This window comes from Pristis pectinata, chromosome 16 (genome assembly GCF_009764475.1).
Source record: "Pristis pectinata isolate sPriPec2 chromosome 16, sPriPec2.1.pri, whole genome shotgun sequence".
NCBI classification, from domain to species: Eukaryota; Metazoa; Chordata; class Chondrichthyes; order Rhinopristiformes; family Pristidae; genus Pristis; species Pristis pectinata.
In genome coordinates, this window is record NC_067420.1 from 44,398,163 (window position 1) to 44,411,831 (window position 13,669).

Genomic DNA, 13,669 nt, shown 5'->3' on the forward strand with positions numbered 1-13,669 from the left:
TGACGGGATTCCTAGCAGGAGGGCGGAGGACCGGTGGCGCGGGAGGTGACGGGATTCCTGGCAGGAGGGCGGAGGACCGGTGGCGCGGGAGGTGACGGGATTCCTGGCAGGAGGGCGGAGGACCGGTGGCGCGGGAGGTGACGGGATTCCTGGCAGGAGGGCGGAGGACCGGTGGCGCGGGAGGTGACGGGATTCCTGGCAGGAGGGCGGAGGACCGCGGACCGGCGGCGCCGCCGTTGGATCGAGGCCTCGGGCGGCGATGACCGAGGTTCAGGCGGCGGCGGCGGCGGCGGGTCCGGGGGAGAAGGAGCGGGAGGAGGAGACGGTGTCCTGGACCCCCGAGGTGGAGGTCTGCCTCTTCCACGCCATGCTGGGTCACAAGCCCGTGGGTGAGTCTGGCCCCTCGGCCCCTCCTCCTCTGCTATCCCCAGATCCCCACCCTCGGGCCCCTCCCCCCCACTGGGACCAAGGCTGCATCTGACCGGTGCCGAGGGGACGTTCCCAACCCACGGGGAGCCCAACCGCCCCCCCCCCCCCCGCCCCCCCCCCGCCCCGGGACACGGGACGTCCGTGCCGGGCAGTGGGACTCTGCCCCCACCCTGGCCGTTCACTGGCACTGCCCGCACCCCCCCCCAGGACCCACCCGGACCCCCGCCCCCCCCCCCCGCACCCGGACCCACCCGAACCCGGACTCCCCCCCCCCCCCCCCATCCCCGTCACCAGGACCCGGACCCCCCCACCACCACCACCACCACCACCCCCGCAACCCACCCCCCCGCAACCCCCCCCATCCCCCCGCAACCCCCCCCCCATCCCCGTCACCAGGACCCGGACCCCCCACCACCACCACCACCACCACCCCCGCAACCCCCCCCATCCCCCCGCAACCCCCCCCCCATCCCCGTCACCAGGACCCGGACCCCCCACCACCACCACCACCCGCAACCCACTCCCCGGTCACCCACCCCCTCCCCGTCACCCGGACCCCCCACCAATGTCCCGGAGTCACCATTGACCTGGAACTCACCAGGACCAGCCACACAAATGCTGTGACACGATAGCAGGTCAGAGTCACCCTCCGACTCTCCGGACCCCTTGCACTGTCCGCAGGCTGAGTTACAGCTCCAACAACTCTCCAGAAGCTCAGCACCAACCAGGACAAGGCTGCAGGTTCCCCCCCCCCCCCCCAGTTGCACCCATCCTGTTCCATCAGTTATTGGGTGCAACTAGATATTTGGCTGGATATTCAAGGATGTGGCTCACCCCTCCTCCCGGGAGGTAAGGATTGGCAGTAAATACTGGCCTAGTCAACAATGCCCATGCCCCAAAAAGTGAGTAAAGAAATGGACCTTGTGCAAACTACTCAACAGGTCAGGCGTCATCTGTGGAAAGGATGGGGTGAGAGTGGCTGCCATTGACATCAGGGCAGCGCGGCATCAAGGGGAACGACTCCACTGGTTGGGGCCGTACAAAGGTGGTTTGGGTAGATGGCCTTTCATCAGAAAGAGCCACTTCTGTGCAGTCAGCCCTTCGCTGGCTCATCGAGTTGTGTTGTATGGAACCAGGACCTTCAGGCCACCAAGTCTGTGCCAACCCTTTAACCTCCATTTACTCCAATCCTACACTGAATCCATTTTATTGTCCTGACACTCCCATCAACACCTCACAGAGTCTGCCACTCACCTACACACTGGGGGCAATGTACACCATCCAATTACCTACCAATCTCAATGTCAGTGGGATGGGGGGAAACCTACAGGGAGGACATGATCTAGGACCTCACAACCTACCTCGTCGTGGCCTTGCACCTTATTGTCTGCCTGCACTGCACTTTCTCTGTAACTGTAACACTTATTCTGCATTCTGTATTGTTTTACCCTGTACTACCTCAATGCACTGTGTGACGAATTGATCTGTATGAACGGTATGCAAGACAAGTTTTTCACTGTGCCTTGGTACATGTGACAACAATAAACCAGTTTACCAGATTCCCCAGAAACAGAAGCAAGTGGTCAGGGTTGACCCTGTTGCTGGAGCCACAAGGCAGCAGTTCTGGTCACTGTGCCTCAGTGCTGCTCTTACACTCTGCTTTGGGAATAGGAACCCTATTGTAGTGTGAGGTATTTGCAGGTGTATCTGGAGGGGTGTCTGCAATCCCAACTTCCTTTTGAAGTTAGATTCCTCTTGGCTATTTGTGTCAGATGGTCTGTGGTCAAATGTTTTAAATTAAAGTCAGAAACTGCAGGAAGTACTCAGTGTTGTGCGGCAGTTGTGGGCAGAGGAGCAGAGTTAATGCTTCAGAGCTCTCATTATACATGCTCATCACCATGAATCGAATAAGAAGGTTAAGAGATGTAGGAAGGCTTTAAAAAATGTTCCTTTAACAGGACTGCCTTCTGTTGGTTGAACCATCAGAGCAGCTTGGAATGGGAGGTTGTTGGTACAACAGGAGCAGCACATCTCGTGATCCATGTTCGGACTTAAATCAAGTCCTGCCTACCCGATCTCGCCTGATTCCCACCTGCAGCAACCTCCCTTTCCATGGGGAATAGAGCGCAGTGTAGGAATGTGGCTCGGTGGGATTAAACCTGATGCTGGAGCAGAAATGTGCCCATGTCTTCCCCTGTGAATGGTCCTTTCCCTGGCGGCAAGTTGTAGTGAGTGGAGTGCCAGAGGATCGGTGATGAGACTCCCAGCCTCAACATACAGTTGTCTTGTGAGGGAAGGTTGGGCTGGAGTTTAGAGTGAGAGGGGACTTGACTGAAACAGTTAGGATCATGAGGGGTCTCCACGGGGTGGATGTAGAGAAGATGTTTCTTCTAGAACTAGGGGTCATTGTTTAAAAAGAAGTGCCCAGTTCAGACAGAGATGAGGCAACGTTCTTTCTCTCGGAGGATGGTGAGCCTTTCGAACTGCCTTCCTCAAAGGGCAGTGGAAGCAGAGTTTGTGAAAGCAGCAGAGGTAGAGAGATGCTCGATCAACAAGCTTACAGTCAGAGCAGCCGTGTTCTTATTGAATGGCAGAGCAGGCCTGTGGGGCTCCCGCTCCTGTCTCAGTCTGGCCCAGCCACAATTCTGTGTCTCCTTCACTGCCACTCCCATTCATAAATTGTGGATAGAAGCTCAGTGACCTGAACACCATCTCCACCCTGGTTTACCCAGCGCTGCAGCAAGGAAGTTAAAGGCTTCAGATACCAGGGAGGTGGGGTGTGGGATCTCCGGGTGTCCTGGGCAATGTTCCTCCCCCAGGAAAAGGGCCACCTTATTGACCAGTTTGTATTCATCATGAATAAATACAGTCTCTCTCTCTCTGTCTCTCTCTCTCTCTCTCTGTGTCTCTCTCTCTCTCTCTCTGTCTCTCTGTCTCTGTCTCTCTCTGTCTGCAGGAGTTAACCGGCACTTCCACATGATCTGCATCCGGGACAAGTTCAGTCAGAACATCGGACGTCAGATCTCCTCAAAGATAGTGTGGGAACACCTCAACGTCATGTACGACATGCAGGCACTGGTAGGCAGATGTGCTCTCTGCTTGGGGTCTTGGCTCGGGGATCTGTTTACTCGCACTAATGGCATCACCCACCTTTCCATACAGGAGACCTTTCACTGTTGCCCACAAGGTCTGCTGGAACTGTTCAGTGGTGAAGCGACCATGATCAAAGGTTTAGCCACCTCCTACCGCTGCCCATGGTTGGTTGTTGCCAGTTCGGGCAGGTTTCTCACATCCACCAATAGTGTTATCATCAGGCATGCTCTCCAGCCAACTAGGTTGAAGAATTCTCACAAAAAATAGACCAGGAAGTAAAAAGCATGATTTTAGTTTCAGATTTCAGTTTTACTTCAGAATGTCAGGATAGAATGCTTGGATGGTACTGAGGCGGCACCTGAAATGTGAGCAAAGTTTTTTTTTTACAGAAGTAAAATCTTTTGTATTTTGAAATAATTAAGATGAGAGGTGACCATCCAAATGTAAACCATCAGTGGCCCAGACCCAGACGTAATCGTAGCTTCATGATATCAACACCCCGTGCCTTGACATGTTACATTTTCAAGGCAATGAGAATATGTAAAAATCTCTGAAATTCTCACTGGCTGGAGAAATCTGTAAATCAGCACACCCTTTGGTGAAGCATTCGATGGCCCATAGCAACTCTCGATGGCCACAGAATTTCTCATGTCACCTTTTGTTTTTCCTCAAGGCAGACAACGTCCTGGTAATCGCTGCCCATTGCTCCACGTGCTCCCTGTGCCATAACAAATCTCGTCACATCCCACATCAAGTTCAAGTTACTTTATTGTCATTTACCCACATGCTACAAAAACCCCAGACTCTCACGACAGAGAACGTACATAGAGCAGAGGACGTACATAGAGGACATACAATAAACGCAGACAAAAAAATTGTGCAAGTACAAATAGTGCAAAAACCCGTGTATACAGGATACAAAACTAGTGCAGGGTTAGTGCAAACCCGAGTTGGACAAAGAAAATCCAGAACTCGTTGTGTTGCACTAAATGTATAAACATGTTCAGCAGTAGCCAAAGTTCTTATACGCCGTTGTGCAAACCAGGGCTTTTGACACAGCATTTGTCTGAAACTGTCTCCAGGGTATTCAGGAGCCTGACAGCCTGGGGGGAAAGAACTGTTGTACAGTCTAGTCGTTCTGACCCAGATGCTTCAGTACCACCTGCCAGACGGCAGTGGGACAAGTAGGTTGTGGGAGGGATGAGAGGGGTCATCTATGATTCTGCAGGCTTTGCGTGTGCACTGTGTGTTGTAGATATCCAGCATGGTACCTACAACCATTGCTGCAGCCCACATAACCAGCCTTAATCTCCAGGTGAAAGTGTGCCATTGTTGCAGCATTACTTCACCATTGCACATTGATGCAATTTTGTTCCCATTTTAATACCTTGAGTTAGCTGTAAATGCATTCCCATAGCAGCTCGCTCTTTCATTATCTCTATCAGAAGTTGACTAAACCTGCCATTGTACCTCAGCAGCAGCTCCCCCGTGGAGCATGAACTAACTTTTCAGTCTTTAGATTAAGTTCAGGTTGGGAAGGATTTTTTTATTTTATACCATTTGGAAAAAATCAGGTATTTCCAATCTTCAGACATTCTTTCACTGTCTGTGATAAATTGGAACAAAACAGTGTTGTTCCACTAAATTCTACCTGCACATTGAAAGTCACCCACTGCTGCCAGGTTCTAACTGTTCTGGGTTTTCCGCCAGATTATCCTGTCACGTGTCCTCCAACACGTGTTGTTAAACAAATGTGATTGGTCAGTGGTCTGTGCCCAATATCTGCATCACAAAAGCCACAGTCTTAAAGCAACATGATTTATAAAATATATAGCCAGCGCAGTTTCATCAGTGTAAAAATATGAATAGCAATTTTTTAAAGTTAGTCTTTGGGGTCATTCTTACACCTGCAGTCAGTAGAATCTGAAGAATTCACGCCCTGAATTCGTGCTGTAATTACATTGTGACATGTTTACATAGAAAACATCCATTCTAAATGTGGACCTGGGAACTGATAGTATGAAAGCTCGATAGATGGAAGGGTGTGTAAATGCAGGGATTTTTAACGTGGTTATTGAGGAATGTGCGACGAATGTGCCAAGCATCTTTCCTAATGATGCATTGTTTCACCGTGAAAGTGGCTGGTGTATGTGAGGCTGTTTACTGTTCCTCGATTCAACCAGTCTACATCTGGGGCAGTTTGAAGCATTAATGGAGCTTGGTTCACAATCTAGTGTAAAACTGAAGTGCCGTCCTCCCAGCCTCTAACGTCTTCATTGCCCTGAAACCAGTGTTGGAGGCTGGGGAGAGGTGACAGACACGAGAGACTGCAAACGCTGGAAATCTGGAGCAACACACAAGATGCTGGAGGAACTCAGCAGGTCGGGCGGCGTCTGTGGAGGGAAATGGACAGTTGACATTTCAGTCAACATTTGCTCTGATAGAGTCCTGATGAAGGTTCTTGGCCCGAAACTGACTGTTCATTTCCCTCCATAGGATGCTGCCTGACCTGCTGAGTTCCTCCAGCATTTTGTGTGTGTTGCTAGGGGAGAGATCGCCACAGCTTTCCTTTGGTCACAGTTCCCTTTGTCTGTGAAAGCTGAGTTACCCAGCCTAACCCCATCGCCCAGCACTGGTCTGTGGCCCTGCACTTCACAGCTTTTCAGCTCCACGCCCAACTGCTATTTAAATGTGATAACAGTTTCTGCCTCTGTCCCCTTCCGAGCCAGTGAGTTCCAGATCAGAATCAGGTTCATTGTCACCGTCTTAGATGATGTGAAGTGTGTTGTTCTGTGGCAGCAGTACAGTGCAAAGTCACAATTACTATAAATTACAAAATAAATAAATAGTGTAAAAAAAATAACAAGGTAGTGTTCATGGGTTCATGGACCATTCAGAAATCTGATGACGGAGGGGAAGAAGCTGTTCCTAAATCATTGAGTGTGGGTCTTCAGGCTCCTGTACCACCTCCCCAGTGGTTGTAACGTGAAGAGGGCATATCCCGGGTGGTGAGGGTCCTTAGTGGTGGATGCCGCCTTCTTGAGGCACTGCCTCTTGAAGATATCCTTGATGGTGGGGAGAGTTGTGCCCGTGATGGAGCTGGCTGAGTCTACAACCCTCTGTAGCCTCTTGCGATCCTGCGCATTGGAGCCTCCGTACCAGGCTGTGATGCAACCAGTCAGAATGCTCTCCACCATACATCTGTAGAAATTCGCAAGAGTCTTTGGTGGCATACCAAATCTCCTCAAACTGCTAACGAAGTAGAGCCACTGGTGTGCTGCCTTTGTGATTGCGTCAAGATGTTGGGCCTAGGTCAGATCCTTGGAGATGTTGACACCCAGGAACTTGAAGTTGCTCACCCTTTCCACCGGTGAGCCCTCGGTGAGGACCGGTGCCCTGGAGGCTGGGGGGAGGGAGAACTTTCCTCCTCTCTACCAGTGACTTCAAATCTCTGCTCCTGGTGTTTGACCGCTCTCCTAAGGGAACTAGATCCTTTGCTTTTTAGTTGTATGGCGGCCCTCAAACTTTTATACAGCTCACTTGTGTTTTCCCTCAGCCTGGGACAACCCTCACCCACCCCTTCGCTCTGGAATGCCCATCCCCTCCTCCAGGACACGTCCCACACCCCCGTGCTGTGGGACGCTCCCCCTGGGGCACACTTCCTGCATTCCCTCCACATCTCTGGCTGCTTAAACCCATTTTATTGTTTTCCTGTCACAGATCAAATCCTTTGCAAAGTTCGTCCAGTGTTGTCGGTTTATGGAAGTGTTATCCGGAGTATAGATTCTCCTGATTGTTGCTTGTTTTCCAGCACGAGTCTGAGATCCTGCCTTTCCCAAACGGCGAGCGGAATTTTGTTCTCCCTGAAGACATTATCCACGAAGTGAAAGAAGGTGTGGAGCTGTGCGCGTGCAGATGAGAGGGGAGACCACTCCAACCTCGAGGCAGCCCTGCCCTTTGATGAGACTGTGGCTCATCTTATTGTAACGTTAACACATTCTCGTCCGTAACTTTCCACCCCGCCCCCTGCTCTGAAGATATTCAAACTCTGCTTCCACCACCCTCTGAGGAAGGGTCCCAAACACTCACCACCCTCTGAGAGGGAAAAAAATGACCTTATCTCCGTCTTACGTGGGAACCCATAGACGGGTTCAAACAGTGACCCTCTCGTTCTAGATTCTCTCACGAGGGAAAACTTCTCTCTGTCAACACCCTTCAGGATCCTGTCTGTTTTAATCAAGTCTCTTTGTTCTCAGCTCCAGCAGACACAAGCCCAGCTGTTCAGCTTTTCAAGTAAGGCAACTTGCCCATTTCTAGATATTATTCAAATAAACCTTCTCCTGACTGTTTCCAACACATTAACGTCCTTCCTTAATTGAGACCAGTACTGAACGTGCAGCCTCACTAATGTCCTGTGTAACTGAAAGACAACTTTAAATCTTTGTGTTCAGTCGCTACAGCAGGTGGAATGATCCAGCACGGGTCCAATATTCTGTTACATTCCCTAATAACCCGTTGTACCTGCGTACAACCCTGCAGTGACTCATGCACGAGTCACCCAGAGCTCTGTGACCACTCACCGTTTTGAGAAGATGCTGCTTATTTATTGTCCCAGACCAAAGTGGACAACTTCACATTTTCCCCATCTTTGCTGCCTAACCTACATCTGCTGTCAGCCCTCATATCCTCTGCACGACCACCTACTCTGTGTGTCACCAGCAAGTTCAGCAGACACACATCGGGTGCCTTCACCCCCCCCATTGATATAAATTGTAAAGCGTTGAGTCCTCCGCACTGATCCCAGAGAATCCACTCATTACACCTTGCCGACCAGAAACCTCCACCTCTGCCCACTTTTGGTGTCCTGTTGGCCACTGTCCACACCAACAAATTACTTACTACCCCGTGATGCTTTTGTCGTCTTTGATGCTGCACCTTATCAAATGCTTCTTGGATATCTAAGTATAGCACACCCACCGGTTCCCCTTATCCACAGCACACATTGCTTCTTCAAAGAACTCCAGTAAATTGGTCAACCATGATTTGTTGACATTGCCTGATTACCTTGAGTAGTTTCCAACTCCCCTGCAGAATATCTTCAGTGATAGCTTCCAACATTTCCCTACGATGCCCATTAGGCTGCAGCTTCCCTGTGTTCTGTCTCCCTCGTTGACTAAGGGAGACATGTTTGTCGTTGCAATGTAATGGGCCCTTCCTCAGATGTGGGAAATGGAGGGAGCTGGCCGGCCCTGCCTCAGCTTCGCCTTCCACAGATCCCGGTGCAGACTGAGGCTGATACCTGTGGGTACCACTCACATCCTGACCCCTCAATCAGACTGAGAGTTCTGCATTGATCAAAGTCACTTTGCTTGCTCAATTAAAGTCATCGAGTAATACAGCTCAGAAACAGGCCCTTCGGCCCAACTCGTCCATGCTGACCAAGATGCCCACCTAAGCTAGTTCCGTTTGGCCCGTATCCCTCTAAACCTTTCCTATCAAAGTTCCAAGTGCCCTTTAAATGTTGTTATTGTACCTGCCTCAACCACCTCCTCAAACAGCTCATTCCATATACCCACCACCCTCTGTGTGAAGAAGTTGCTCCTCAGGTCCCTTTTAAATCTTTCCCCTTAAACCTCTGCCCTCTAGTTTTTGATTCCCCAACCCTGGGAAAGAGTTCTCTCACCCTACCTTTGTCCCTCATGATTTTATACACCTCTGTGAAGTCACCCCTCAGTCTCCTACACTCCAAGGAACACAGCCCTAGCCTGCCCAACCTCTCTCCATAACTCAGGTCCCGGCAACATCCTCATAAATCTCCTCTGCACTCTTTCCAGCTTAATGGCATCTTTCCTCTAGCAGGGCAACCAAAACTGAACACAGGACTCCAAGTGCAGCCTCACCAACGTCATGCAGCATGACGTCCCAGCTGCTATACTCAGTGCCCTGACTGATGAAGGCCAGCGTGCCAAACGCCTTCTTCACCACCCTGTCTCCCTGTGATTCCACTTGTCAGTAAAGTGTTCAGGGCCCAGTCACGGCCTGTGTCCCCTGCGGTCTGTTCCCATGTTTCCTGGTCTCTCTAATCCATCCTCTCCGGCCTGATGCATCCCCTGTGTAACCTGCTGATAATCCTCCCCCACAGGCAAGAGCGGAGTGGACGAGGAGCTGAAGGCAGAACTGAAGGAGGAGATGCCAGAGCTGGCCGTGCCGGAGGAAGGTGTGTGCACAGAATACTTAACACTGTTTCACTGTGAAGGTGAGAGTGAGTAGAGCCCAAGGTCAGTGCTGACGTAACACCATCTAAAGACCAGCCAGGCAGCGCAGTCAGTCTCCTGCTGCCGAGTTGGGAAGGGGATAGTTGAGTTGGCCTCTTGGTTCAGGCAAGGACAGTTGGACAGTCGGTCAGTGCACACCCTACACGGCTCGAGTGGGAGATCTTTCTCTCAACTGAGTTGGACTATTGTAGATTCACATCCCGCTGCAGAGACACAGCAGAACAGAGCCGGTGCTACAGTGCCTTTCAGATGAACACTGAGACTGACGACCCCTCATTTCCATCAAAGGGCATTAGTCTCCTGGCCGATGTTGATCCACCAATCAACATCGCAAAATAGACATTGTCACCGTGTTGTCCGAGGGGGTCACTGCACAGGTTTGTTGGAAGTGTCCTCTGAGCCAAACAGAGGAATTCTGTCAGCTCTGTGCATCTGCAGTGGACAGGGTGTGTGTTGCGGTTGGGATTAGTTTATCATCGTACCGAGCTACAGTGAAAAGCTTTTGTTTTGCATGTTACCCAGACAGATCATTCCGTACATAATTACACCAAGGTAGTAAAGATAAATCAGAATGCAGAATATGGTGTTACACTTCCAGAGAAAGTGCAGTGCAGGTAGACCATGAGGTGCAGGTAGACCATGAGGTGCAAGGGCCACAACAAGTCTGAGAACAGTGGGATTAGAAGCTGTCCCTGAACCTGGTGTTATAACAATGCAAATTTTATCAGACGTTGCTGAGATTAGCTCCACAGCCCTGATCATTGGAACTTAGGGAGATGAGAAGCAGTTGACAAGGTGTGGGGTTATGGAGGAGTGGGTACAAGGAGCCAGAAGCTGCCCCTGCCCAGTGGGAGGGAGCTTCCCCCTGGATGAGGAGGTAATTCCAGCTTGACTGAGTTCAATAACATCTGAAGCTTCTCGGAATTACTGTTGGGAAAAGGGACAGAGGATGTACACAGATGGTACTTTTTCATAAGAAAGAAAATATTGGTGCATAAGTGTTGAGGACTTCTGTTGTCTTGCAGTACATCAGGGTCACACTAACTCATGGGGGAGGTGTCAGGCACAGATGGTTCAGGACTACATGCTGTCTGGGACACACGTAACTCAACCTGAGCAGGCAGGTGGGCTGTGCTTTAACACCTCATCAGAAAGACTGCACTCCTGACACTGCGGCGCTCCCTCAGTACAGGTGTTGTCATGGATTTTGTGTTGAAGAGTCCAGGAGACCTTTCAGTGAGCAGTGAGGACCCGTAGTGCAAAGCACGGTGGGCGTTAGAGGTCAGGAAGGGGAGGAGATGGGAAGTCACGTGGCAGACCGATGTGGTGAAGTTCAGTGTACCCTTCACTGACGTGGCCCCTGAACCCCGGCCGGTGCTGAACATTTTATTCTATTTTATCAGCAATCTGTTGGGATCCTTTCTCCTGCAGGTAACACGAAGGTGGCAGAAAAGGCCATGGTGAAAGAGAAGGTGTCGGTGCCTGGTGAAGCAGGGACCAAGGAGGTGATCGATAAGCGGAAGAGAAACCGCACTACAGCCAACCTCCTGAGTGTGAACAGTAACCCGTCCAGCCCCAGTGGTGCCAAGCGCAGGCGGGTGTAGGGTCGAGAGGGTCTGTTCCCTGCACCATCAAAATCTCCGGTTGTCCGGAAGCAGACTGACTGTATAACACTGGCTACTTGGTCCGGCCAGTAACACGTGGTGACTGCATGAAGGTGTGCAGCCACGCCAGCCGCAGGGTAAGTGCCCCCTCGTGTCTCAGCTGGTGGCTTTGTTGGTCAGTTACTGCCTGGAGTTCTCCAGCTTCCTTTCCAGAGGTGGATGGGCAATCAATCGCCACGGACTGTTCCCAATTATCCCGAACTGTGTGATGGACAGGGGGAAGAGGGGAGTCTCCATTTTAGCCTTATTGTCTTTGCCCAGCTGTCTTTTGACTTCAAGTTGTGAGTGTTTTTTTTTCCAAAGAATTTCTTATTAAAACCAAGTTGGAGATACCTGGCTGGGAATGGCTTTGTGAAATTCACTGAGAATCGTAGACCGTAAGATGGAGGAGCAGAATTAGGCCATTCGGCCCATCGAGTCTGCTTCGCCGTTCAATCATGGCTGATTTGTTTTCAACCTCATTCTCCCACCTTCTCCCCATAACCCGTAACCCCCCTCACCAATCACAAACCTATCAGTCTCTGCCTTAAATACACCCAATGACTTGGCCTCCACAGCCCTCTGTGGCAACGGATTCCACAGATTCACCACCCTCTGGCTGAAGACATTCCTCCTCATCTCAGTTCTAAAGGGACGTCCCTTTATTCTGAGGCTGTGCCCTCGGATCCTGGACTCTCCCACTGATGGAAACATCCTCTCCACATCCACTCTATCCAGGCCTCTCAGTATCCGATAGGCTTAAGCTCCCCCGTCCATCGAGTACAGGCCCAGAGACATCAAACGCTCCTCAGAAACAGGCCCTTCTGCACACCATGATCCTCACTGACCTTGTTTCCCACCTACACTAATCCCATTTGCTCACATTGGGACTGTACCCTTCCTGGCACTGCCTCCTTAAGTGTCTGTCTAAATACCTCAAACACAGTAATTGTATCAGAAGACAGCAGTTGTCTCCATGCCCCCTCGTGCTGTGCAGTAACCTTTAACGTTCCACCTTCTCGAATGCCTTTTGGAAATCGGGCAATGCTGTGCAAAGCTGGGAGAGTCGAGTGGAATGTGGCTCCTTGGCACCACAGAACGCCTGCCTGATTCACGATAAACCAAGGTAAGGCTGGCAGACATCTCGGTGTGTAGGGGAGGATGTCACATCTATAAGTGAGGTTTGGCTTAAAGCTGAAACATTGGTTTCACTGCTGTGTTACCCAATGGACAGTCTCAGGATTCTAGAATTAGTTCCACAGGATAATCGGCTGTACCAACATTTACTGACTTTTGCAGGCATTCTGTGTACAATGATAACCGTTGTTAACCACACACATCTTCAGTGCTGGGCTCACAACGCTGAAGAAATTACTGCTCTGAGCTGACGTCCAGCTTTAGAAAAGGGTGGAGACAAGGAAACCTGCATCTCTGTGGCACCTTTCACACTTCAGGGCATCCAAAACCGGTCACAACCAATCGTGATAAAGGCATTTGGGTTGGAGGTTAAAGATCGGGAGGTTTTGTTGCAATTGTACAGGGTGTTGGTGCAGCGTTGCCTGGAATACTGCAGGCGGTTTTGGTCCCCTTACCTGAAGAAAGATACAGTAACGTTGGGGGCAGCACAAAGGAGAGTCACCGGGGTAATTCCTGGACGAGAGGGTTGTCCTGTGAAGAGAGACTAAGTAACTTGGGTCTGTATTCCTCAGTCCTGAGGGGGCGACAGGGTAGATGTGGGGATGTTTCCACTAATGGGAGAGTCTCGAACGAGGGGACGTAACTACAAGATAAGGGCCTGGATGTGTTGAAATTTCTTCTCACGGAAGGAGGTGTATCTCTGGAATTCTCTGCCTGGCAGGTAGGGGAAGCTAGAGATCAGAAGAAGTATTTAAGGTGGAGGTGGATAAACATTTGACAGATTGAGGAATAGAGGGGTATGGGAAAATGCACAGAAGGGGAGATGAGGCCAGTGTAGATCAGCCGTGGTCATAGTGAATGGTGGGGCAGGTTTGAGGGGTCTGGTGGCCTGTTCCTGCTCCTATTGTGTTCTCAGCAGCCAGTATGTGCATAGCAAGACCTCACAAAAGGTGAAACGAGAGTGACCGGATAACATGGTTGGGTGATATTGAACAAGGAATAAACATTGGCCATGACACCAGACGTTCCCCTGCCGTTCAGGTTAGTCAATGAAGTCTTCCATCTTCTCGAAAGAACAGACGGCTTCCTCTG

The 13,669-nt window shown here is 50.8% G+C and overlaps 1 protein-coding gene across 2 annotated transcripts; it reads left to right on the forward strand.

The window, feature by feature from the left end:
• Positions 1–156: 156 nt before the first annotated feature.
• mrgbp (MRG/MORF4L binding protein) lies at positions 157–11,784 on the forward strand. 2 transcript variants are annotated; one of them, XM_052031378.1, is made up of 5 exons: positions 157–389; positions 3,386–3,507; positions 7,334–7,415; positions 9,665–9,778; positions 11,229–11,784. In XM_052031378.1, exons 1-5 carry the CDS (start codon positions 260–262, stop codon positions 11,399–11,401), a joined length of 621 nt encoding a protein of 206 aa, XP_051887338.1. In that variant the 5' UTR covers positions 157–259; the 3' UTR covers positions 11,402–11,784. The 2 variants fall into 2 exon arrangements, with proteins under 2 accessions (XP_051887338.1, XP_051887339.1); XM_052031379.1 differs by having other exon boundaries at positions 161–389; positions 9,665–9,739.
• The last annotated feature ends 1,885 nt before the right edge of the window (positions 11,785–13,669 follow it).